At 27.0% G+C, this 25,798-nt stretch overlaps 1 protein-coding gene across 1 annotated transcript; it reads right to left on the bottom strand.

Annotated features, from left to right (window-relative positions):
• Nucleotides 1–721: 721 nt before the first annotated feature.
• Nucleotides 722–8,235, bottom strand: LOC114119171 (uncharacterized). The gene is made up of 10 exons (XM_027980660.2): nucleotides 8,090–8,235; nucleotides 7,971–8,020; nucleotides 7,845–7,911; nucleotides 6,622–6,827; nucleotides 5,702–6,070; nucleotides 5,446–5,634; nucleotides 4,194–4,265; nucleotides 2,324–2,577; nucleotides 1,532–1,721; nucleotides 722–978 (listed from the first exon to the last, which is right to left on the bottom strand). The coding sequence occupies exons 1-10, from the start codon at nucleotides 8,146–8,148 to the stop codon at nucleotides 857–859; spliced, it is 1,578 nt and encodes a 525-aa protein (XP_027836461.2). The 5' UTR covers nucleotides 8,149–8,235; the 3' UTR covers nucleotides 722–856.
• Nucleotides 8,236–25,798: the final 17,563 nt, after the last annotated feature.

The following is a 25,798-nucleotide window of genomic DNA, read 5'->3' on the forward strand; positions in this document are numbered from 1 at the left end:
TGTAGTAATAAATAAGTAGTATAAATGTATAATATTATAATTGTATATAGATTTATTTTAGAACACACATTATTAATTTAGGACCAAGTATGGTATTATTATAGCTTATATAAAATATGAATTAATTTGTTTATTATTACGTGTGTTGAAAGTTTATGTTAAAATATTTTTGGCTAAATTACTTTCACTACAATTAGTCGGATTTATAATATATAATTACTAAGTCTCTGTTTTCGAATATTTCACTTGAAAATTAATAATGTATTAGTATAACTATATCGTGTATATTAATTTGTTCGTCGTTATTTGCATCATAATAATTAATAACGAATTCGTAACAATATTTCAGAGTTTTACATAATAAGTAACATGTAATTAAAATGAAAAATAACTTAGTACAATAAACATTAAACAACAAAATTTAATTAGTAAACTAACATTTCCCACTGCCGAACATAAAACATAAACAGTTATAAATTATAGTGACACATTTTTAATCACATATAATTTATCATAAAAATATATAAATAATATTGAATAAAATCACCACTACTCACAAAATGTTTTTAAAATTACCATTTAATAAAATTATTATTATTCAATTTAAATATTTTATTTCTATACATTAGAAGATTCTTACATTCTATATAAATTAACACCATCCAGTTGAAATATGTTGTAATATAAATCCTAAATTAGATGTAAAACTTTGATACATTATTCGTATTTATAAGAGATAAGTTTAAATTATAATTTTATAAATGTTGCCTTAAATTTTTTTTAAAAAACCACTTTCATCGTTATTTTGTTATAACATTTGAATGATTTGATAAATTTTTATAAATTTATCATAAATTCATTGCTTTCTATTTTTGCTATGTTTAACTTCATTGTTTTTTTCTTTGGCTTGTTTTAACCAGCTACGAATTGGTACTTTAATCTGCTCTTCGGTACATTTGAATGTTTGCATTAAGACTTCTAAAAAACAAATTTAATTTTAATTATGCGTAAACATACTACAATCGTTACTATTAGGTACATTTAAATATTTCTCCATAAAAATCTTAATAAAATAAAATAGTTTACAAGTTCTTTATTGAAGCACGTAAGTCTTATACCTGTAATTAACATTATAACATCTTAATTTTACCCCGTCATGTAGAAGACATTAATTATTCATTTATTTGAAATTAAAAGTATTTTAGTTATTTTTAGTAACTATATTAATGTCGAAGTATAAAACTAATTAAAATCCACTAGATCCAGGTTTTATAAAATGTTACCTAACTATATTTGTTATTTTGTAATTAAATATCAACTTAAAAATCTATTTCAAATGATTTCGTTTGACGGCGGTATATCATGCTTATTAAAAAATAACGATTAGAAATACAGACTAAAAAATTAACACGACGTTATATGTATACTTAAGTCTAATTGTAAACCATTTTATTATAGAAAAATGGTTTGTCTTATTATAAAACGATAAAAATAGTGACTGGTATAAAATATTATTTTAAAAAATAGGTACCTATAACGAGTTTGTATATTATTTTGTTTTGAAGTTTGATTTTAAACATGCCATCCAGTGTTGGAGAACGTTTAATGTTAGAACTCGAGAGCATTATTTTGGCTGCTACGTTATTTGTAAACAATCTCGTCAAGATATTTATTGTTAACGATTTTAAGTCAGCACCAGAGTATGATAAGAGTTTGGTTTTCTGAAACAATATCAAAATATAGTGAATACAAATATCATATTATCAAGGCAGCGTGTTTGTGAATTTATTGCTTCTAAAATCTTATAAATGAATTAATATATTGTAATTTATAAGTCCGGATTTAAATGATTTAATTGTTTACGATTCTTTCATTAAATTGTACTCGTAATATCGTACTATATCTATCTATAAATTAAACTGTGCACATTATATGGTCGGGTTAAATTGTGATAAATTATTACTAATAAAAATTAAATACTTATCATAACCATCGTAATAACAATATATGTTACATAATATGTAAGATGTAACTCAAGTGAATTATAATAAAAGTTATAGACAGTAAAATATTACAATACTATGCAAGCTTAGCATATTTAAATGGGATATATTACAGTATTTATATTGTAATCATTAATCATTAGATGGATAATAGTCATTATTATTAAATTAATAAAACGCTTAAAATTATCTAATTATATTATAAGTTTGCTAAATAGTTATAGTCTATAGTAAGGATAATAATAAACATCTATACCATTCAATGGTATATAGCTATTATTGAAAAAAATATATTATACGTATTATACAGTTTTGATTACCAAAAATTTATAATTTTGTTTTTCAATCAATAATTTTTCCAATTCAAGTACATCGTCAAATGTTTTTAAAGGAAAGTTCGAAGTAAAATTGTCTTCAAATTCTGCCGTCACCTTATTGTTTACATATTTTTCTGCTAACGTTTTTTGGTTTAGTTCTTCTATTAAATTGAAAATTTTTTCTTGATTAGCCAATGATCTTGTAATTTTTAAATTAATGTCCGTTATGATTTGTTCAAAACTGACTATTTTTTTAACTGTAAGAAATAATAGAAATTAAATGTAGGCTTGTAAACACACAAAAATATTACGTAATTAGTACTATAATATTATAAAAACAATACTAAGCAATATATCATGTTGACTATTGACCATAATAACTACAAATAAATTTTAACTTAAGATATTTATCTATATTAAAATGTTAAAATATTTCGAATGAAATAATTGAATTCTTATTCATCTTAACATGTTTAATTGTGTCTAAAATATATTTTATTAATTTTAGATTCTAAACGTAGTATATTGATTTTAAAATTGTGCGTTAAACTTTTGAACTTTTAAAACAACAAACAAAAAAATTGGTTCGTTTTTCATAATTTTGGGCAATTTCTGGTAGAAAATTGGATTAAGTTTGTAACGATGTAAGTATAATAATGTACTTAACATTTTCATAAAATATTTTTATATTATTGTCTTGACTTATTTTATTAACATGTATAGCTTTTTTTTCTAAATCAAAAAGTTTGGAAATTTAGTGCAAGATTCCTCATATTGATTTAAATAAAAATTCAAAGCTACCAAAAATACATTACTACAGTGTACAATTTATTTTTATGCGTGTTTAAAATTTAAGTTTTGATGAAATTGAACAATTACACAAAATAAAACAATATTTTGTTTAATGAGATAAGATATTTTGTTGTACAATTTAAAACTTATAATTTTTAGTTTTTAACTATATGGTTAATTTTACAATGTAATTTTAAAAATATTTTGTCTAATTTTAAACTATTTATACCATGAACCTTTTGAATCTATTCACACCTCTTTACGGTGTCTGATTAATACAAGCAATAGTTATGATATAACTAGGTGGCTTCACTTCACCCTGATCACTACACTTGCTGGTTCCCTCCCCTTATAAAGTTTGCTAATCCCCTCGGCTGTTTTTACCGTGATGATATTTTAATTTTCATAACTATATATACATATATATATAATATATATATTTTAGTTTATGATGACTTTTGGGGCAACTATAAAAGCCCGAATTATTTTTTTTTTTTATAGGTAATAACCGCTATATTTTAATTATTATTTTAGTTTATGATGACTTTTAGGGCAACTATAAAAAACTGAATTATATTTTCTTTTTTAAATAGCTAACCGCTATGCTGTACGGTAAAGTTATTTTTAAAAGTACTAAGAATTTCAATTATGTCCCCTAAAAAGTATCAATTATAAAACCAATTTGTTCTAATAAATTTCCTTTGAAGTTGAACGAAGCATTTTTTTTCATATAGAAAAAGTGCCTTGCATCTCCAGTAGACTAGTGAGTCTTTACTTTCTCCCTTTTTGATGTATATTTATTATTATAAAAATATTATAAAACGTTTAAAATAAAAGTTTAATATATTAAAAACGTAATTTAAAGGTTTTATTACACGACTACACAAGGTATAAGAATTTCAGAAAGAGTACCTATTTAGCATTTTACCTGGCTATTTTTTTAAACAAAACTAAATCATTTCTTATAATTTTACTTTCTTTAAACCGTTTTCGTTTTTTATTCAGCAGATGGGCTATTATATACATATATGTTTATATATTTATATATGAAAAAAAATAATTGCAACTTAAAAGTACTTACAAAGAATATTGGTTCGATCGGACACATCTAGTGTTGGTACCGACATAGCCAGCTGTGGGATTAAATTATTCTCTATATAGTTAACAGATAATGTCATATATTATTTTAAAAAATTAGTTAAATTATTTATACTATGATTAGGTATTAGTTGACTATATATTTTATATAAATACAAAATAAGTAGGTACCTCGCCGGTTATTGGCGTATATCTACATTCTATAATATGATAGGCTTGTGAGTTTCGCCTTTTTACGTAAATAACAATGATATTAGTGACGTCATTTAAACCACGCAGGGTATACATTTTCGTATTTAAAATCGAATATTATAGTAATTTGGCCCACTTTATAAATTAATTGTCCTGAATAATTAATAGTGGCTTGCTCTATAAGCCATGCATATTAAAAAAAATTAAATGACGCAACTTTAGAAGCTAGAACTTCCTATTTTACGTGTATACACTTTCATGTATTTAATTAACCCTCAAATGTATAAACTCATGCACTTACTTCAAAAATCAGTGAGTTCGTAATTTTTTTTATATTTATTTCAAGTTTATAATACCGTTAAAACTTTCAATTTAATAATAAAAAAAATTATAATCATAACACAAAATCCTCATTAAATTTAATATGATTAATTATAAACAATAATTAATAAATAATTTAATATTAGAAGTTATGAACATATTATGATATTTTTTAAATATGTAAAAAATAATAGTTGGTAATTATAGAGTTTATGGACTTAACTTTGGTTTGATCATTGATTTTCAAAATATTTGTTAATAATCATTTGCTATATTTATTCTGTAGGTATCGTTTGAGAATTTAAAATTAAAAACAATACAGAATACTTGGTTTTTATCGCTGAAATACCGAAAATACTTATAGGTAATAAAAACGTGCTCATATGGCCATATAATCGCACATCGTAGTAAATTTAATATGAGTATTTGTTAAAAAAAAATCAACATACATAAGTTAGTAAGAGTTATAATATTATATATATTTTATTATATAGTATTATACTCGATACCCACCTCAAATAAAGCACTTCAATTAACTGTTGAAGTTAACCCAAATATGTTTTTAACCCAAACAACATTTTTAATACATTCTTAAAAAATGTCTGAGCTATTGAATTCAGTAAATAATATCATTGATGCGTAGTATAGTAATACATTACGTCGTGTGTTAATTAACTTTGTACATTTATATCTATAGGTACAACTAAAAGAAATAAAATTACTCGGAGACGTCGTGCTTTGAGTGGAAAAACCTGGCTTATTGTCTTTGATGGTACCACCAGAAATATTTCTGGTACTGGTAGTGCTTTTCGGCGGAAATTTAGCAGTAAATGGTTTAAATTTCGTTGACCCATAGGAAGGAGTAATACGTGTTGAAAGCTTGGATACTGGAGTATCTTTTTTAGGATAATCTAAAATATATAGGTACATATAGTCTATATTATACATAAATAAATAAATACAAAATATATTTATTACGGTTAATCGTTGTAGTCAAATTTTGAGTGGAAGTGGTTGGTACATTTTTGTTTAAGTTATCAGCCGAAAGTTCTTTAGTGTCGACGTTAGTAGTAATGCTGCTATGAAATGGAAATGGAACGGTGGTCGGTTTTTGCTTCATAAAACACGGTAGAGGCGTAAGAAATTTCAAAAGCCTGGATTTAGGCACACTGTTATTCTTTTTATTTTCGAAAATGTGTGAATTTATTTCTTCTGGTGGAGTCGGTGGAGGGTAGTATTTGTTGACACATCCATTACATTTACATGATTTCTTAGAATCAGCCCCATAAATGACATTGTTATAATGTTTTACCAGTGCTAATTTACTCATTGCTCTATCAAACACATCTGTAGAATGAAAATACAAAAGCTATACTATTTTAAAACATTTTATCAAATACTGTTTACTTTTAATAAAAATAATATTTGGATACGAAAAAATGATTATATTAATTAGAATAGGTAATATGTAAAATAATTAAATCTAAATGTAATAAACTTATCTTACACAATGTATCCTATAACAGTGTCCTAATAGGTACATATTGTATTTTCTATTATTGTATCAGTTTACCTAAACTTATTATTGTGCTACTTACACGATTGTTTAAATATTTGATGAAAAAAAAAATCAATTCAAAATATTTACAGTAAATATTTATGTATTATACCTACTTGAAAATATATTTTCCATCTTATTATTTGTTTTTTAGTAAGCTATATTAATATAGGTATAAATTATAACAGTTGCTACTTTTAGTCAAAAATAGTTATTTAAAATCATACCTCATAAACATATTATGTGCTAAAAAGAATATTTTAATTCAATTAGAATCTAAGTATAATTTGTTTATTATTTATTAATTCATTTTTTATTTAGAAATTTTTAAAATATTTACCATCAGAACCATATATTTTGAATGTATAATGCGGTACCCAATTATATTTATCATTGTGATATCCTGGGCGAACCATAGTGTTTAATAATTTGAAGTAATCGTTTTTGTTTTTAACTCCCACAGGATAAAAGTAATTGTTCTCATCAATTATCCAGTTTTTATTAACTATTTCTAAACCATCATGAAATTGTAAGATTACAAAATTTCTGAAAAATTAAAAACCAGTATTATACCACGTTTATATAATATATCGATTAAACATATAATGAGTATTTATAATATAATATTCAGCTTATTAACTTTTATAAAATACAATAAATTAATATCGTTTGGCTTACAGAACACTTTACACATACATAATATATACTTAAGTTTAATAAATAATATCATTCAAAAATGTTGATAAAAACATTGATAGCTAAAATAAGTATAAGGCTACGGTTAATATCTAGAATTATGGTGAAAAAGTGTCAACATCCATTATGACGTATGGAATTTTGTAACGGCTTGTTATTATATAGCGTTTTATTATTGTTTAATTGTGTTAACACAAGCATATAGGTATTAAAAAAATTGAACTTTGGATTCAAAAAATAAAAATTTTGTTAAGATGAAAAATACTCTAAAATTTAACTTTTAGTGTAAAACTGTGTAACTTAAGTGTACATAATAAACAGCTAACTTAAAAATGTTGTTAACATAATTGAGCTACCCATTCAAACATTTAATTCTAAATGATAATGGACACGTATTATAATAGTATGTGATCATTATTATAGTTTTGTAGTAGAGTACATAGGTAATAGTATTACCGTAATATACTAATATAGCATTTTCACACGAATAAAGATGTATGTGTAGTACGATTTATTTATACTCATGTCTTATATAGGTAATACATTTGAAACGTTTAGGTGAATAATAGTAGTGATTATTGTGTGATGAGTGACGGTGGGTTAGAAAGGATAGGTAACGAAAGTAAAGGTCAGCTATTGAAATAATTTATTTTTTAAATTGATTATTTTTGTCGGGTTCTATCACCGAATGACGTCCTTTTTTATACCATTCCACCACGTCCACCATTCATGTTAAAATGTGTAGGTAAGTACGTCATATTATTATCATAATTTCGTAACAGATATCAAAACACTTAAGTACCAATATATTTTATTACATTAAACAGTATAATATAATATATAATATTGTATTAATAATTGTCTTACCTCAAATTTTCCATTTTTATCAAAATTATATAACGTCGACTGTTGACAACGGACAAACTAATACTACCTATACAAGCAAATGGACACGACCGTTATATTTATTTTTTTTGGTTTATGAATACATACATAATATCTTACTCATACCAATGACATACCACGGTTTGTCTGATACCTTCCTGAAAAAAAATTATTCAACTAAAATAAATGTAATGTAAAATACAACCTTTCTAAAATAAACTGCATACATTATTGTTATAGTAAATATTACAAAACTAGACAGATTATACTGAACCACTGCAGACATGATTGATATTTTATTTATTATTTATTATTTATTTATACTTAAATATAACAACAATCATCGTATCAAATGACAATTGTTAAACTATGAATAAAGTTCTGATGATCTGATATAAATTTAAAATTAAAATTATAGAGAGAGAATAATGTTTTTAAAAGTCAACAAAGTTATTTTTACAAGCCATAATATAAACTATGAATAAATACATATTAAATTAAATTTTAATTTCGTTTATTATAAATCCATAATTGTTCTTAGAAGGAAACCGTAAAAAAGTATACTTAATAACTTTTAAAATGTAATAAAATAATTGCCAAAATGAAATATCAAATTAAAATACATATTACCATAAATGCTCACAATAAAAAATGTGACCTTTTTGTATTATTTTTTATATTACTGTTTTTTTCTTATTTATTATGAATTATGATTGTATATTATTATTATCGAATAATTATAAATAAAAACAGAACTTTTTAGATTCACGTTTAAAGTTTATATAATATATACAAATAATATTGAATGAATAATGTATTTCTAGAATCCGTATAATATTAAGCATTCATCATGCCGATAATTGTGAAAAAGTTATTAAAAAATGGCATTTACTCAAAATAATGGACATGTTGTAAAAATGTAGGTTAATTTGTTTTAATATTTTTCAATTTACAATTTATTAAAGTTTGTTGATTAAAAAATAGAAACTTGATTAATTCAACTAATAAATATTTAAAACCATTAAATGCTTGGTAGATTTTATAATATCTATTATTGATAAGTTGATCTAAAACTTATACAAATATATTAATATTTTATTGATATTAAATATAAAAAGTAAAAAAAATTGGACCTATAAGCACATATTCACAAATATATAAATGTATAGTAGGCTTCAAAATTATTTTTCGCCTGCAAAGCGTCACAATTCTTAAGGACGGCGGTATTGATAGTAATATAGGTAGTATGAGAAGTGTTTCGTCGCTGTATAATTACTTTTAAATTGAATATTATTATATTTCTGATAATATTTCACTAATTGAACAGAGATAATATTTTGGAATACATATTTTATATTTATAGTTCAAGTTCATATTTTATGAATTACAAATTATATACTATTATTATTTATTTAAATTTATTGATACTTATATTTTTTTCTTCGTTAGGTTATTAAAGCTTGTGAAATAGATAAAAATTTCAACTGCTGTATATATTTATATAAATAAATAATAGGAAAAAAACAGAAAGTTAATAATCTTATTTTATTATTGTTATTCAAATGAGTGTTTCATTTCACAAATAATTATTAGGTACTTGCAAGTATGTTAAATTATATTAATTTATCATGTTTTTTTTTATTTAACAGCAACTTAAATGACTCAATTTCATTTTTAATTTACAAGGTTTTTAAATTATAATTATACATCTTGTTACAACTTTTCCAAGTGCAGTAGAGAGTAAAGTAGTCAAGTTTTATTTGTGGTACAAATATATACAAGTGTACAATTTCTTTTAACTAAATAAATATCAAACTTTTGCCCTACCTAATGAACGTAGTAACTTTAGATATTTTATTTAAGTAGATAAGTTTTGAGATCAAACTATGGATCCAATATTTAGAATAGAAATGTCCATTAATCATTGCATACTACTATATGTCCAAAAAAAGTATATATGTATATTACAAGTAAATTTTAACTTTGAAGGTATTTTTGGATAGAAAATTGAACTTATTTTGTACTTAAAAGAGAGGTAAAAAATAAAAATTCTCAGTACTTATTTTTTATATTCTCAAAATACAAATAAAAAAGGAAAAACAGAAACTTTTTTATTAAGCCAGATTTTGACTAAATTTATTTACTTATTTTAACATTATTTGTTGTACATTTTACGTATTCGTAAATTATATAACTATGTATTGTATTATATACAATGCAATTTTTATTTCTTTTAAGATATTATTTATTTGTATAATACATCTATTTTTACTGTTATACGGTATTTACAGAAAGACCTTATTCTATTTTGAGTTATAGAAGTCGAATGTCAATATAACAATATAATATTATTTTATTACAATAATTAAATAGGTAGGTACTAATAATATAATAAATTTAATATTTTCGGAAAAATACAGGTACCTATGTCAACCTACCGTAATATTAAAAGTAAAATAAATGACTTTAATAGCAATTATATCAAAAAAACAAAACATGAAATATTATACTTGATAATATAAGCGAGCAAATCGTTTCCGCTCAGAATAGTTTTTTGTATACCTCATTGAGTTGAAATTAAAAGTTAATGAAAAATTATCCAAGTAAACAGGTGTCAGATACGTAGTATTTAAATTCATCACAAAATTTAGCATATAGCTCGTACTATAGCTTAGCGGATTTTAAAGTCATAGTTGATTACTTTAAAAATGCCTAAAGCCATCAATAATGTCCATCAAATATCAGATAAGTGATTATCAATTTCAATAAAAAAATCTGTAAAATATAAAGAGCGCATATGGAATGTTAATGCATATCACAAATGATGCCTCTGGTATTTGGTATGTATCGGTATAGGTATTTTAATACCGTCAACCCTAACTTAGGAATGCATTACGCATATAATTTAAATTATAGGCAGGATAGCTACATCGATTAAGAAACGAAATCAAGAAAACGAAAAAAAACCACCGGGAGAATTACCTTGCATTTTAATATCGTCGTATATTACGTACTATAAGTACTATGTATAGACGTATTATATCCTATAGGTATTTGGATCCTATTTTATTATTTCAAAAGACATTAGTGGGTAACATTATGTATTTATGTAATATATAAATTATGCATGCACACAGTATGTGCACTGTGCAGCTGCCAACTATATACGCGTTAGGCTCATCCACCAATAATCCCCAAACATTAAAATTTATGGTAATGCAACGATGAAGGTAGGTATTTGTTTATTACTCATGTGGTGCATACTATATGATAATAAGTTCGGCTGAACGATTCACGTCGTTCGTTTAAATTCTTAAGTATTCGAGAGCATTATCTCACTTATGTATAAAATATTAGTATAATTCCCTATATAATAATATAACAATCGTATTTTATTTTTTTGTTATTCGTTTTAACGACTGTTTCATATTGTTTTTTTCATTTATATTTTTTATAATAAAGCATTCGGTAGCGGGCACTGACAAGGTATAGTCTTTATTTTATCTATAAATTTATACCGCGTATGAAAAAGCAATGTTATAATTTTATTAGAAAATATTTTTTTTATTATTATTTGCATACATGATTTTTGGAAATGTATAAACTATTATATGTATTAAAAATTTTAATGAATAAAAATTCGTTTTCAAAATTTAAATCTGTTTAACCAAAAAAGTAGATAACAACTATATAGTTTTGTCAAGCGATCAAGCCCAAATACCATTTTATTAATTGTAATAACCCGGCTGTTTTTCAAAAGACTTAATTTAATTTTTATAATTTATAAAACGATCAGTGGTAGCATCTGGATTTGACTTAGACAAAATTTGTTTGATGTTTACTCTGCTGCTTTTAACATTTACCTAACACAAGATTATCAAAATTATATTATGGTTAAATTACGTATTAAAATAATATAATATATTATATTATGGTTAAATTTCGTATTAAAATAATATAATATATTATTATATTACAAACGTATAACTAGTTATTGTGTTGAATTTGATTGTTGTTTGGATTGATGCATCGTTTTTGGTATTGGGAATTCGATTTTTAGATTCATGTGAGATATCCCGTGGTGGTGACCAGTTTTTTCATCTGTCGTTTTTGTCGAGGGGTGCGTTTAAAAAGGCACTGACTGCTTTCGAATTATTCTCGAAAACTACACATTATAATGGCCTGAACAGACCGGTCTTTCTTTATGTGTTTCTTAGGCTGCATGTGCAGGTTAGGTTAGGTTAGGTTACAACGATGGTGGCTCAAAATAAGCATCAACGCCTTGCGAACGAGAGATTTACCCGGTTTTTTTTTATTTTTATTATGTATATGGTAAACAACATAACAATTGTACACAAAAAAAACAATATAAATATAAGTACCCTAAACTGGTTTTTTAAAAATATTTTGTGTAAGTTAGTAAGTACACCAAACCAATATAATAATCGTGCATTCGTATATTCAGTATAGTTCTGATGACTAGCATAATATTTGACAAGTACGACGAATGACGATTTTTAAAATATAATATTTTTAAATTATAAGTACAGCCGTACAGAAAGACCATAGAAATTAATTAACAGATTAAACTGCTAATTAAGCAATAAAAATAATTGAAAATACTGAAAAACATAATAATAATACTATGTTTATATTATTTGGTTTGTATATTATATAAAAAAAGATATAATTATAAATATATGGTATTATTAAAATAAAATACTGTTTCAAATAAGTTCAGTTTATGATTAATTTATTATAATGCAATAAAACAATAGTAATCTATGTTTAATGTTTATATTTTTTGTCTATTTTACCATTCCTATGGAACCAAGATAATATATACAATGTTCCAATTTAAATAATGTATTTATGTACATATTTTATCATTTATTATTTACGTAAGATATCTTTCATGAGCGCATGGGTTCATATTACATTTAAGTAAGGTTTTTCATTCATAAATTCAAAACACATAAATATCGTTATTCTTTATTAAAAAAATACGATTGCCTCATAATAAATACATAGTACATTAACCTTTTTTACTAAAGAAATATGTATTAATGTCGAAATATTATAGGAAAATAAAAATATTTTGCCGGAAAGAATGTAATAATATTCAAAACTGGAGGAAAAAATACCGAGCTATCGGATATCAAAATGAATTGCATTACAGTCGTTGTTATACTATTATGGACACATTCACTAATTCGTATATTTTCGTGTTACTGAAATAATATAATAATTTGATTATGTCGATTAAATTCTACTTGAATGACAATTTTTTCGTGGGTTTTGAGTTGAAGTGACGAGCGTTGTACGGCTGTTGACATAATATACGACGGCGAGTTTAGGCGTAAATGTAGGTACTGCCGGATGGTATAATAATAATAATAATATACCTAGCATAACGTGTGAGTTATGTGTGTGCGCGCACTTTGGTGAGTGTAATATATTGTTTGACAATGTTTTCCGAGCTTTTAGCGCTAAGACGAGAGATAATGTATACGATACGAATAACATATTATGTGTGCACATCATAAACACCGCGAATAATGGGCATTGAACGGAATAACATTTATTTTGCGACGCGAAATAACATACAGTGTAAGTATACTCTGTCCGAATAAAATATAGCAACACCGTGCAGTGTTGAAGATGGCGGGAAAAATAATGTGAAAACACGACGTACTGTACGGTCGTGCGAACAATGGGTATTAGGGAGAGACAGCTGCTACCACCCTGCGACCACGGTAACCGTCACATCTGTCTCACCGTCCGGACCGCAGTCTCTTGATTTACGGGCATTGTCGTCCGGCGAGGAGAGCACCGCACGAAAGAGATTTCGAATAATAAAAGGTATTGGAGACGAGCCGCGCACACACACGGGCGCGACGGGTTGTTTGTGCCTTAGGCGAAGATTTTCCATGCGAATGGAATGAAACGTGAGATTTCGTCTTGAGAGCGAGTACATTATTCACGTATTATATTATGTACCCTCTATCTACACTCCCTACTACACTCATCACGTTCTGTATGTGTATATATATAATATATATGGGTATACATATCTCAGTGAGTGGGGTAAACATCTCTAATGGCACCACGGCAGTCTTTCACGGGACAAAAACAAATTCCTCGATATTTTAGTATATGATCTCGTGAAATAATAAGGCAGATGTCACCCCCATACGAAACCACGAAAACGACGGTATCATATTATAACGCTTAGGATCGTTGTTGAAAATTATATTTCGTTACAATCATTACATTATTTTCATCGAAATCTTAGTTCCCGAAAAAATAAAAAGTCGAAATTCGCTGTTTACGTCACGTCGAATATTAAAATATACCTACATATAGTTACGATTGATTTAAATGATTACCTATTATTCTTTTTTATTAAACAATTGTGATTTAAGCGACGATCACCAGTTCATTGCGCTCACTCTATTGTTTTTCACTATATTATTATAATAAATTTAAAAACGTAATGAAATCTATCGCATTTGATTTTAAATTTCTCATTGAAATGGAAAATAATGCACTTAAAATCATCATTATAATTTATAATTGCATTATTAAAATAAAAATCATAAGCAACGCTCAAAAAATATTATTTAACAGAATTCTTAAATTAATTTATATTCATTTTATGTATAAATATAGTTTTATACGGGTATCTATTTAAAAATGTGTAAACTTAAATAAATTACTATTGGTACCCAATATTCTAAATTATAACTAATATAGTAATATTTATTGTACATATATATCAGTTTTAGTATCATAAAGTTTATACGAAAAATAGAAACTCAAAATTAATTTTAAGTTATTATATTATAATCTTTATTCTTTAGCAATTTAAAATATTATGAAAAATAAATAAATATGTACTTACATAAAATAATATTATACTAGTAAAAAATATAAGTTTAAAGAAATATTATTTTTATAGACTACTCAATTAATTAATTTTATTTAGTGTATGTCTTATTATGATACGACATAACTACCTAATTTGTAATGCAAAGTATACGTAGTTATGATTTTTTAACTACATATAGCATGTACCTAGACTTTGATATCATTATTTATTAAATGATTAAGTTATTATGTAAGATTTGCACGACCCATGCGATCTAACTTAACCTTACATATTCATATTTTTGTATTTTTATATAATATACATTGCATACATTATATATTATCATTACACGACAGTGAAGTCATAACTATAATTAATTATTTTTATTTTAGAATTATTCATGCGATAATACAAAATATAAGTATTAATACATATCATTATATTATGCATAAAATACATCACCGTAAAAAATTTTACTTATACAGATTTGAGATTTCATATTGTGCACTATGATCTATGATAATTATGTAATAATATGGACATTAGACAAAAAATCTATAATTATAATAAAAAAAAAAAAACACTAACTAGGTAATAATAATTACACATTTTTTTGTTTTTGTTTTTAAGCTTAATAATATTTTCTTATGGTTAATAAATCGTCATTTTGCTATAGTTTCAATAATAATTAAAATAAAATTGTAGATAATATATTATGTACGTTTACTGATTAATCAACCGACGAATGAATATTCTTTTGGTAATATCTATCCCTCTCTCAAGGTGTCGAAAACATTAATTTCGAAAATTGTACACACATTTGAATATCAGTTTACAGTTTACAGAGACCTTTCCGTGTTAAGTTCGTTCCTTTGTTTATTGGTTATATTAGCATATTATTTTAGCGGTCGGGCGAATTAAATTCCGTCCTTATACACAGCCGGTGTGCACTTGTGCGTGACGACGCTTTGTCTTATAATACAATCACATTCACGCGAACCTCTTACTTTAAATGATATTCTCCCTCGTCAAAGGCATCGGGTGACGACAAAGGGATGCGAAGCGAATTCAATCATTATATATATTTTATGTGTGCGCTAACGCTCGGGTGAACAAAGTACTCGTGAAAGCAAATTTAATTTGTGCCTTTAATTGGAAACGTGTTTATCGCTCGGGTTTCAGAATTATTATTGTGTTCGGTACACTGCACATTGTAATATTAATATCTGCGACACACCTATTATACAAACGGTGCGGCGGCGGAGTGGTAGGTATGACGTCAAAGCGTCGTGTCGTCCTCCCTCGTCAACGTCCCATTATATACAGCGCCGAAAATTGAAACCGTTATTCGTAGGTACATATAATTATTTTTGCGGTGACGTGCGTTCTACGCTTTTCGTGTGACGGCCCGTACTTTATCTCACGCACCACACACAATATATTATTATTCGGTAGATACATAATACAACATATAACATTATGTATAATAAATACGCGGATTGGGCGACAAGCACACCGTTGCGGCAACCCCGTTCCCCGTAAAATTGAATTCCGTGCGGTGGCCTGCATGATTATAATTATTATTTCGTGCGTTCACGCTTTTCACTGAGGCGACGAGATAGCTGGTCAGGTGATAAGAATTAAGAGGACACCGCCGAAACCTTATACACGCGGTGTTGACAAATTCGATTAGATTTTAATTGGAAAATCGTGCACGTGTCAATATGAATAACGACTCAAAGCCTGACGAACGATAATTAAACACGATTGCCCCGCGAAAAGCTCGTCCGTCTACAGCATCCCGCACCACCGACGCCCCTCTATGTATTATGTGCGTGACGCACTCCATAGTCGAAGAGATAGATGGACCACTGATTCTGTCGTCTATACGTCCACGGTCTGCGCGGACAACAGATCTCATCAATAGATTACCATGACGTGTTGACGAGTATAAAATTGTATTTTTTAAACGCCCCCGACGCAAAAATTATTCAATGTAATCGAATTGGCGTCGACGACAAAAATGGTATTATGGAACCACGCGTTTTGTAATATGAGATATTTTATAATTTATAGAATCAATAAAAGGATGACGTGTCGGTTATTGACGTCGAATGGCCGATTTTTTTATTGGTTATTAATTATTTAATTATTTTTAGTTTATAAGTGTGTAATGTGTATATTATTATAAATTGTTTATTTGTATGAATATTAAATTGATATTTTTTAATAATAATAAAGACATTTTTAATAATTCTATAAAAAATAAGTAAAAAAAAAATAAAGTACCTAAAAAAAGTTAATAATGTAAATAATTTTAGTATGAAACTATGAAGTTTATCTTATATCTTTAATATAATTTATAATTTTTATATAATTTTAAGTATAACACGTGTATGTATACTTACACAAATTCTTCTATTTACGTAGTTTATTTAATGAAATTATCAGTTAAATTTAATCAAAGTTTTTGTAGATAATACATAAGTTATGTATGATGGATAAAAAATGTTCATAGTCGCAAATTTAAATTTTTTGATATTGATCTTTGATATATTATATATTTATATGTTTAATGAGAGAACGAATAAAAAAGTATTTTCATCACAATATTTGCCTAAATTTTATACTTTCTTAAAACCATATATTTAAAAAAATTAAAAAAATGTAAATATAACGTTAAAAACATAATATAGGTAATAGGTGAACCTTGTATTCATAAATCTTATTTTACCAATGTTGTAAAACCAATATTCAAGTTTATTTTGAATTAAAAAAACTTATAGTATTTATTTTTTTTTTTATTAAAATTTATATTAAATGCATTTTGTAAAATTACATAAAAATGTTTAGTATAGGATATAATTTTTTTTTAATAAAATGAATACATAATTTTAATAATACGTACAATTTAACAAATATCTAATAGTAATAAAATTAATTCATATTTTGTCAATTTGTTATGAAAGGAGAGAGGAATTTAGGAATTTAAGAATTTCTACACATAATACTATAAGACAGCGTTTACTATTTAACTACCTAACCTAACCTAACCTTTACTACCTAACTCTTTTGTCCGTGGAACCCTTTTTTACGTTCACTTTAATCGTAGAACCCCTACGTTTTTTTTAGATTTTTAGCTACTTATATTAAGCTTTCAACAATTAGTTATTGCATCTCGATAATTAGACTCTGTACTTTGTTTCAATAATTTAACGCGTAAAACATTTTTTCCCGTTAGTCGCTACTAATCTTTAGTTAAATTTCTTAAAATTATTTTCTTGAAAATTTTGAAAAAAAAGCACTTAAGTTTTGTGAAACCCTGAAATGATCTTAGCGGAACCCTAGGGTTTCGCGGAACACAGTTTAAGAAACGCTGCTATATAAGATATAACTCCGAGATTTTAATTACCTAGTAATAATTTAACCGTTTCAGCTACAGTTGCCGCTAAATTGTGCTGGAGTATAATATTAACGGATCGGAACGACATCAAGAGATTTCAGTTGATTAGTAATTTCGTGGAATAAAATTAATTCGTATACTATCAATTTGTTATGAAGAGAGGGGATATATAATGTGTATACGTACCGATCCGATCATCTACACATAGGTAATACTATATAAGATGCAACGTCGAGATTTTAATTAATAATAATTTGTACGTTTCAGCTACAGTCGCCGCTACATCGTACTGCAGTATAATTAACGGATCTAGACGACAACAAGAGATTTAGGTTAGATAGGTAATTTCGTGGACTACTACAGTAATAATATAACAATAATTGAAACGTAGATAAACAATAACATGGTAGACGAACATGAGACCTTTTCAGCGCCCCGCCGGCTAAATCCCTTTGTGCGCATTTCGTTCGATTGAAATTCAGCCACGATTGAAATTTCAAAGCTTCCGAGCGTATAGTCGAGGATTACTAAAATACGTAGGAGAACGACGCCAATGGGATTTAGATTCGTAATAGATTGCACAGCGCGCAGATGAAGCGATATACATACACAGAATAATATTATATAATTGAAAATACACAAGATTACAAATATCAAACTCTAAGAACCATCCCACCGGAATATTGGCGGTTGGCTGAACAAACATTTCATTCCCCGTACAGACGACCCATACGTATCATTAAGCCCCGGTGTAATCGGGACGCGATTACAGCTGTCACGAAGGTATTTTCGATTAGACTAGATTTCGTTGCGCAATTATTAATGTGAACATATAGGTAACGGATTGGAATTCGTTGATTCGTGTTTAACCGCGAGAGATTTGGCGGACGGCGACAGTACGATAATACGGTATTATATTGAACATTAACGTCCTATACGAAACGTAAGGCCCCGAGACGACATGACATATTATACTGTCCGTCGGGGTCCTGCAGTGAGTAATCTCCTTCGTTTCGCTAAACCTATACAAAGCACACATAATATTATACGACTACCCTTTGGTCACATAGTGAATAAATTATAGAAGCGACAGGGTCGAATTCGGCCACAATTTGCTTTCGCGCGTGTGTCAATATATATATATATATATAGGGACGACACGATAAGACCGATGAGATTTGTTGATCCGTTCGATTGCGCCGCTGACGACGGCGTAATGATAATTGGAAAACACGTATTATACGACGTAGGTATAACATTATTGCGTTTGATTACAAACAACGCAATCATCAATGCTCGAACTGACGCACGAACGACCGAAAACCTTTTGTCGCCCTCAAATCCTTCCCTTCGAGGGAAAACCGACCGATTCCGCATTGATTAAATCCGACACACACACATACACACACACACACATACATATGACGATGATTAACGATCGATAAGTCATTTGGACAATAAATGATTATAGAAATGTACGTTAATAACTATCACGACCGTTCTATACAATTAAACCTCGGACGACGACATCCGATGCTTTCGTATACCGTACGTATATATTATATATATATATAAATAAGTGTTGGAAGGGCCGGCGGTGATCACTCAAAGATTATAATATAATATGTCCGAACGATTGAACACGCCGACGGTGGAGACGAAATAATAATTGCAAATGCAATCGGGTCCCATAAATAACGATTTGGGGTGACATGTGTACCGCGGTAAATCTCTATTCTATCCGACCAACCGCTCTTTGTGGCGGTGGCCGTCCAATTTAATTTGCACCCTCGACCGAGGGATGTTTCAGAGATGTTACATTAATACTGACAAATCCCGAGCTCCGGTACACCTTTGTTGAAAAAAATGTACCGCACAAACACAATATAAGGTATTGAAAACACTCTAGTGCGTACCATAGGGACTTGATATAAAATTATATAAATTAGTTATACGATATAGTATTAAATAGAGGTATTATAATATTAATGAATATTCTTTCGGTAATATTGATTCCTCTTTTAAGGTGTCGAAAAAATTAATTTCAAAAATTGTACACACATTTGGAATATCAGTTATGAGACCTTTCCATGTTAAGTTCGTTCCATTGCTTCTTTGTTATTAGCATATTATTTTAGTGGCCGGACGTATTAAATTCCGTCCTTATACACTGATGTGCACTTGTGCGTGACGCTTTGTTGTATAATACAATCACATTCACGCGAACCTCTTACTTGAGTAAGAATAATATTCTCTCTCGTCAAAAGCGTCGGGTGACGACGACTGGAGGGATACGAAGCGAGTTTAATTATTATTATATTTTAAGTGTACGCTAACGCTCGGGTGAACAAAGTACCTACTCGTGGAAGTAAAAGTTAAAATAAGTTGAATAATATAAGTTGAATTTTTTTTTTGTAAACCAATAAAATATAAAATATTTATAAAATATCTTTTCTATATAAAATTAAGTAAGACATGAGGTATGATGAGGGCTAGCATAATTTATATGATGATAACTATATAATAGCTCGGAGATATATAATATATAAAATTAAAAATGAATGCCCAGGTTTTGTATTCAGTCAAGTACATCCCTATTATAACGGTGTGAATATTATTTGGAGTACCTTTGAATGGCGAATGGCACTTTTTATTTTATTTTGTTTTATTTTATTTATTTACTTATTTCATGATGAATTTTATTTTATACAATCTGTTGTGTTACTCTAATTTATCATACGAAATATATATATACATAACATTATTTTAAACATCTAAAATACTAAAAAAATTTACTTACTTTTCTTTAGGTATTTTATATTTATATATTTTATTTATATTTATTTATAGGTATTTAAAATAACAATAATTACCTATAAAAATATTTTTAATTAATTATTTTTTTTCATTAATTAATGAATTTAATATATTTATATTTTAAATACATAAAGATTTTACTTGTTTTCAAATTTATTAAAATTAATTTTTCTTTTAATCTTTGACTACGACTTATGTTACGATAAATTGAAATTTTAATTTATATAATTACTTAAGTTTGTGAATTATAAACTAGATATATATTAATAATTGTTGAATTAAATTACATTTTAATATTTTTTATTTAATATTAATTTATGTAGTATTGATTTTTTACATTTCTAGGTATTACATAAAAAAAGAATGCCATTTTTAATATTCTTCGTTGAATACTGAGTATATTATTTATATTTTAACTAAAAAATAAATAAAAACTACAAAAAAAAATATAGTTAGGAATTATATAAATGTTAAAGATTTAAAAGAAGTCAGTAAAATACCGAGCTAGTGTACTAGTAAATTAAAAAAAATAAATAAATAATGTATTTTTAATTATTTTTTAAATACCATAGTTTAACATTATTATTAAGTAAAATATTTCAAGATTTTTTCCCTCTTATAAGAATAAATGAGATTTTTTAAATAACAATAATATAGTATATATTATCAAGCTCCACTTCTACACACATACAATTTTTGGCACCTGCGCTATAATAATCCAATAATAATATTTACCATACCTTATTAAAAATCAAGTACAAATATAATATAATATAATATTGCTTTTTTTTTTTATGAAAATTATATCTAAATGATTCGTACGATATTTCTGTATAGGTATCTACTTACTTAATACGCAGTGTATTGCAAACTTTATTTTTATTGCACTATATTTATAAAATCTAACGTAGTGGTTTGATATATAAAAATTTGAACATCGTAATTGAAATTGGTTACAATAGTTTATAAGCGGCAAGTACGTGTATCACATAAATACGTATTCATTTCTAAGAAATCGATGGTTAACTCGCACATTAAAATATCAAAATAACAGAATACTTATATTATACTATTATAATAATTCATAAAATATATGTCTACATTTCATTACATTATTAAAATATTACGTTTCGAAATTCCCCAGGCGTTAAATGAGGATTTCGTATAGTATAGTGTAGTACTACACTATGTGGTATATTTTATACACACAATAAGAGCAGTAAACATTTCGTATAGAAAAGATGATAAACGGCAATATCGAAAGCACGCACATAATATTATTTATTATTCAAAAGTCCGTACAGGTGGCAGGAAAACCGGGTTATAGGTATGTTATAGTAATATATTATTTATTGTATTGTTCGAGTAAAATAATTGGTTTGCGTGTTGTACAGCAGCCCCTTCCCGCAATATTATTGCTCGTAACACAACATTACTCCCCAGGCGCCAACACGCGGAATTATAGCGTTCAAGTTCAAGCCATGGCTTACCTAACTGCTAATAATAATATACATATATAGAGTTCGAACGCCACGTTCGTGTGCGATTATTATACGTGGTTGGGGATGATGACGCGAGAGAAACGCGCCCCGATACACCGTTTTTGATGTTTTCCTTGAAATGAAAATACGATTTAGATTCCGAACAGAGCCATTTTCAGCGTACGCGTACGAGCTCACTGTAATATTATGTAATAGCATGTATAATATTATACATATTGCGTGGAAAATCATCAAAGTGTGCCTTCCGGCTTTAGACTGCTGCGCGCGTATATCTAATATTTCGATCGACGTCCGGTGGCCCGTGCACGGAACCCTACTGCTACTTCCGGCAAGTCTACTGTTTTGCTCCTCGGGCGCCTATGACGTCTGTAAACAACGTAGGTACTCGTGTATACGGATTTGGGAAGGAAAGCAGTATTTACAAAACATATATGCGCGGCCGAGTTTCTTGCCGACGGCACACGAGGGCGATGGCGTTTAAACGTTAAGTAAATGTGTGTATATATACTTATATTGTTTATATAGTATATCATGTTTCCGACACTGAGATATACATCCTATACGCCATACTATACTCTTTAATCTCCGGCCCCCAACCCCTCTTTTGGCCTGCTGAGCTCGTTTATATATATAAAATAATATTACACATAGGTACGCTCGCGATCTTGCAATATTTCTATACGCCCGTAGGTAACGCAGCGAACGACGTCGAAACGTTTGAAATGCCAAAAGATTTTCCACGAAAATTCTTAGCGTAGGTATACATCATAACGTATTATAAAACTTTATAATTATTCTCAATACCGTAGAGATTTGTTTCACCAACATAAAATATTTAATGTACACTCACCTACACGCCCGCGCACGCTACTGTTATAATATTCCAAAATAAACAAAAACACGCCAACGCATATCAATTACTGACATGCAGCTGAAAGTACGCAAAAGCTATTAAAAGTAGCTCGTATTACGGGCACAACGCATTATCATAATATTTATTATAGAATTTCACCCGTAATCCGATTACTGCGCTGGCTATATGACGTCAACGGGTAAAAACTTTTATTCGCATATTATAATACCATTAGTGCTGTTGATACAGTAAAACTTAGATACTTTGAATCACGATATTTAAAAAAAATACACAATCAATCAGTTTTCTGTTCTACGAAAAAAACTTGGTCCCAACAAAATGTAATTTTAAGAGTGTTATTTAAGTGTAATTTAAAAATTGAATTTTGCTTTCGCAATATTTCTTTGGATAACTTTTAAAACTTATATATAATTATAATTTATAACGTATACAAAATATTTACATCCAGTGCATAAAAAATATACTATTTATTAAATAAAATAAATACCACTCACGGTGAACACTTGTTATGGTTATTGTATCAAGAGTCGAATACTTACTGCAAATGCGGTAACTGCAAAACCACAGCCATGAAAAAAAATTCCAAGATTTGACACTTAAGTGTTAAACACTTCAATATATACTCGTATTATTGAAACCACAATGTTTTTTTGTCTATAAAATAATAGATTACTTAACATTATTATCATGATTAAATTCAGAGTCATAGATTTATGTCAGAATATATAGGTATACTTTTATCGCTTTAATGAACGTAAAATATACTACCATAAATTAGTTCCCGTGTTAACAGTTGTTTTGTTATCTTATAACCAACACAACCTTAAAATATAAGTTGAAGACTACCTTAGTTAAATATTAAGTTAGTGACAGTTAAGATCATTTTTATTATACTTGTTTTAATTTCAGTAATAAATCAAATAATAGAAGTATAATATTATTTATAACACTATGCATAATACTAAACATATTATATTATACCAACTAAAAATGTGACAGCAATTTATAATAAAATATAATTAAAAATCACTAAAATGTCTGCTAATAATAAATATATTAATATCATAATGTATTAGTCCAACACTTAATAAAGTATATAAAATAGATTTATATCACTGAAATAATTTTAAAATTATATTATTGGATAAAAAATAATATTTAAAATGTATATTTCTTAAAACTAGAAATTTAAAGAGGTGGTCTTAATAAATATGAATTCATGGCTCAAAAGCAATTTGTTTTTAGTTTATAATGATGGTATAATAATTTTTAAAAAGGGTTAAGATAGAACAAAGGTGCAATTACTTTATGAATATTTGGTTTAATAGTCTACCGTATAATTATTACAATTAGTGTGGACCTTAGATAATAAAACAAAAACAAGTCTGCGTTTTTAAAAAGTTTTTCATCTCAACAACTACTAATAATTTATTGGAATATAGGTATATATGAATATATTTTTTTTAATTTAAGGGTTAATTAATTTTGTTTTAAAAACAGTTTTAACCACACTTTTCAATGGGTTTTTTTTTTGTATTACAATTATTAATTTCGACAATGAAGTATACTATAAATGTTATAAGACGTCTTTTACATTTTCAAAAATAATTTATTATTTACTGCACTTTGTAATGTATTAAATTTGAAAGTTAATTCGATACACACACTGAACTACTGAAGTCGTATATTAGAATTGAATTTTTGAAACATATTAAATGGCTACAAATTATATTTTAAGAAAAATTAACAGTACATAATAATGGCATTGTCGTAAGGATTCACTGTAAATTCAATTTTAAATGCTCATTTAAAAATGCTTGATAAAATAGCATTTGAAAAAAAAATAGAAAAAATATTCTGTGATTGAAACGTTTGATGAAGCCATAAAGTAGAATGTATTGAAAGTATAATACAATTGTTATATTATTATGGACATTCAGATCAAGTAAGACTAACAATATGAAACAAATTAAAACCAAAACCATTTTTGAAAACTACTTATTTTGTATTAATTTAATTTTGTATATTTATGCAATTATTTTTCTCGTCTCGTTCGTATTATGATTCTATTATGACTTTAATAAATAGTGTTGATTGTTCTCGGTATTTTATTATTAAAATAGTCGTTACAAATGAATACATATAAGGTTATGTGTTATGTACGTGTTTAATTTTTTACTTATTTTATAAATCAGTCTTTTGCGTATAATATAAAAAACGTCAATAACCAATGAAAGTTTATTTTATTTTCAACGACCATCAAATTTAAATTCAATGAGATTTTGTTTATATAAGCTATATAAAATAATATTTCCACTGAGAAGGATAAAATATACAGCGTAGCCCGTAGGTATCAACTATACCAATATCAAATTTAATAATACTAAAAACCTACAGCAGCCAGGATGACGTCAAAGTGCTCGTTGCCTGTGACGACCGCCGCCCGTCAATCTCTCATCTCCCATTCGC

Source organism: Aphis gossypii, chromosome X (genome assembly GCF_020184175.1).
Source record: "Aphis gossypii isolate Hap1 chromosome X, ASM2018417v2, whole genome shotgun sequence".
Lineage (NCBI taxonomy): Eukaryota > Metazoa > Arthropoda > Insecta > Hemiptera > Aphididae > Aphis > Aphis gossypii.

What these genes read in the sequence shown, in the direction of transcription:
- LOC114119171 (XM_027980660.2), bottom strand. Translation starts at nt 8,148, where the DNA reads ATGTCTGCAGTGGTTCAGTATAATCTGTCTAGTTTTGTAATATTTACT. An exon ending in TGGTATGAGTAAGATATTAT is followed by an intron (nt 7,912 to 7,970) that starts GTATGTATTCAT and finishes TTGCTTGTATAG; the next exon opens with GTAGTATTAGTTTGTCCGTT. An exon ending in CGATCGAACCAATATTCTTT is followed by an intron (nt 2,578 to 4,193) that starts GTAAGTACTTTT and finishes TATTTCTTACAG; the next exon opens with TTAAAAAAATAGTCAGTTTT.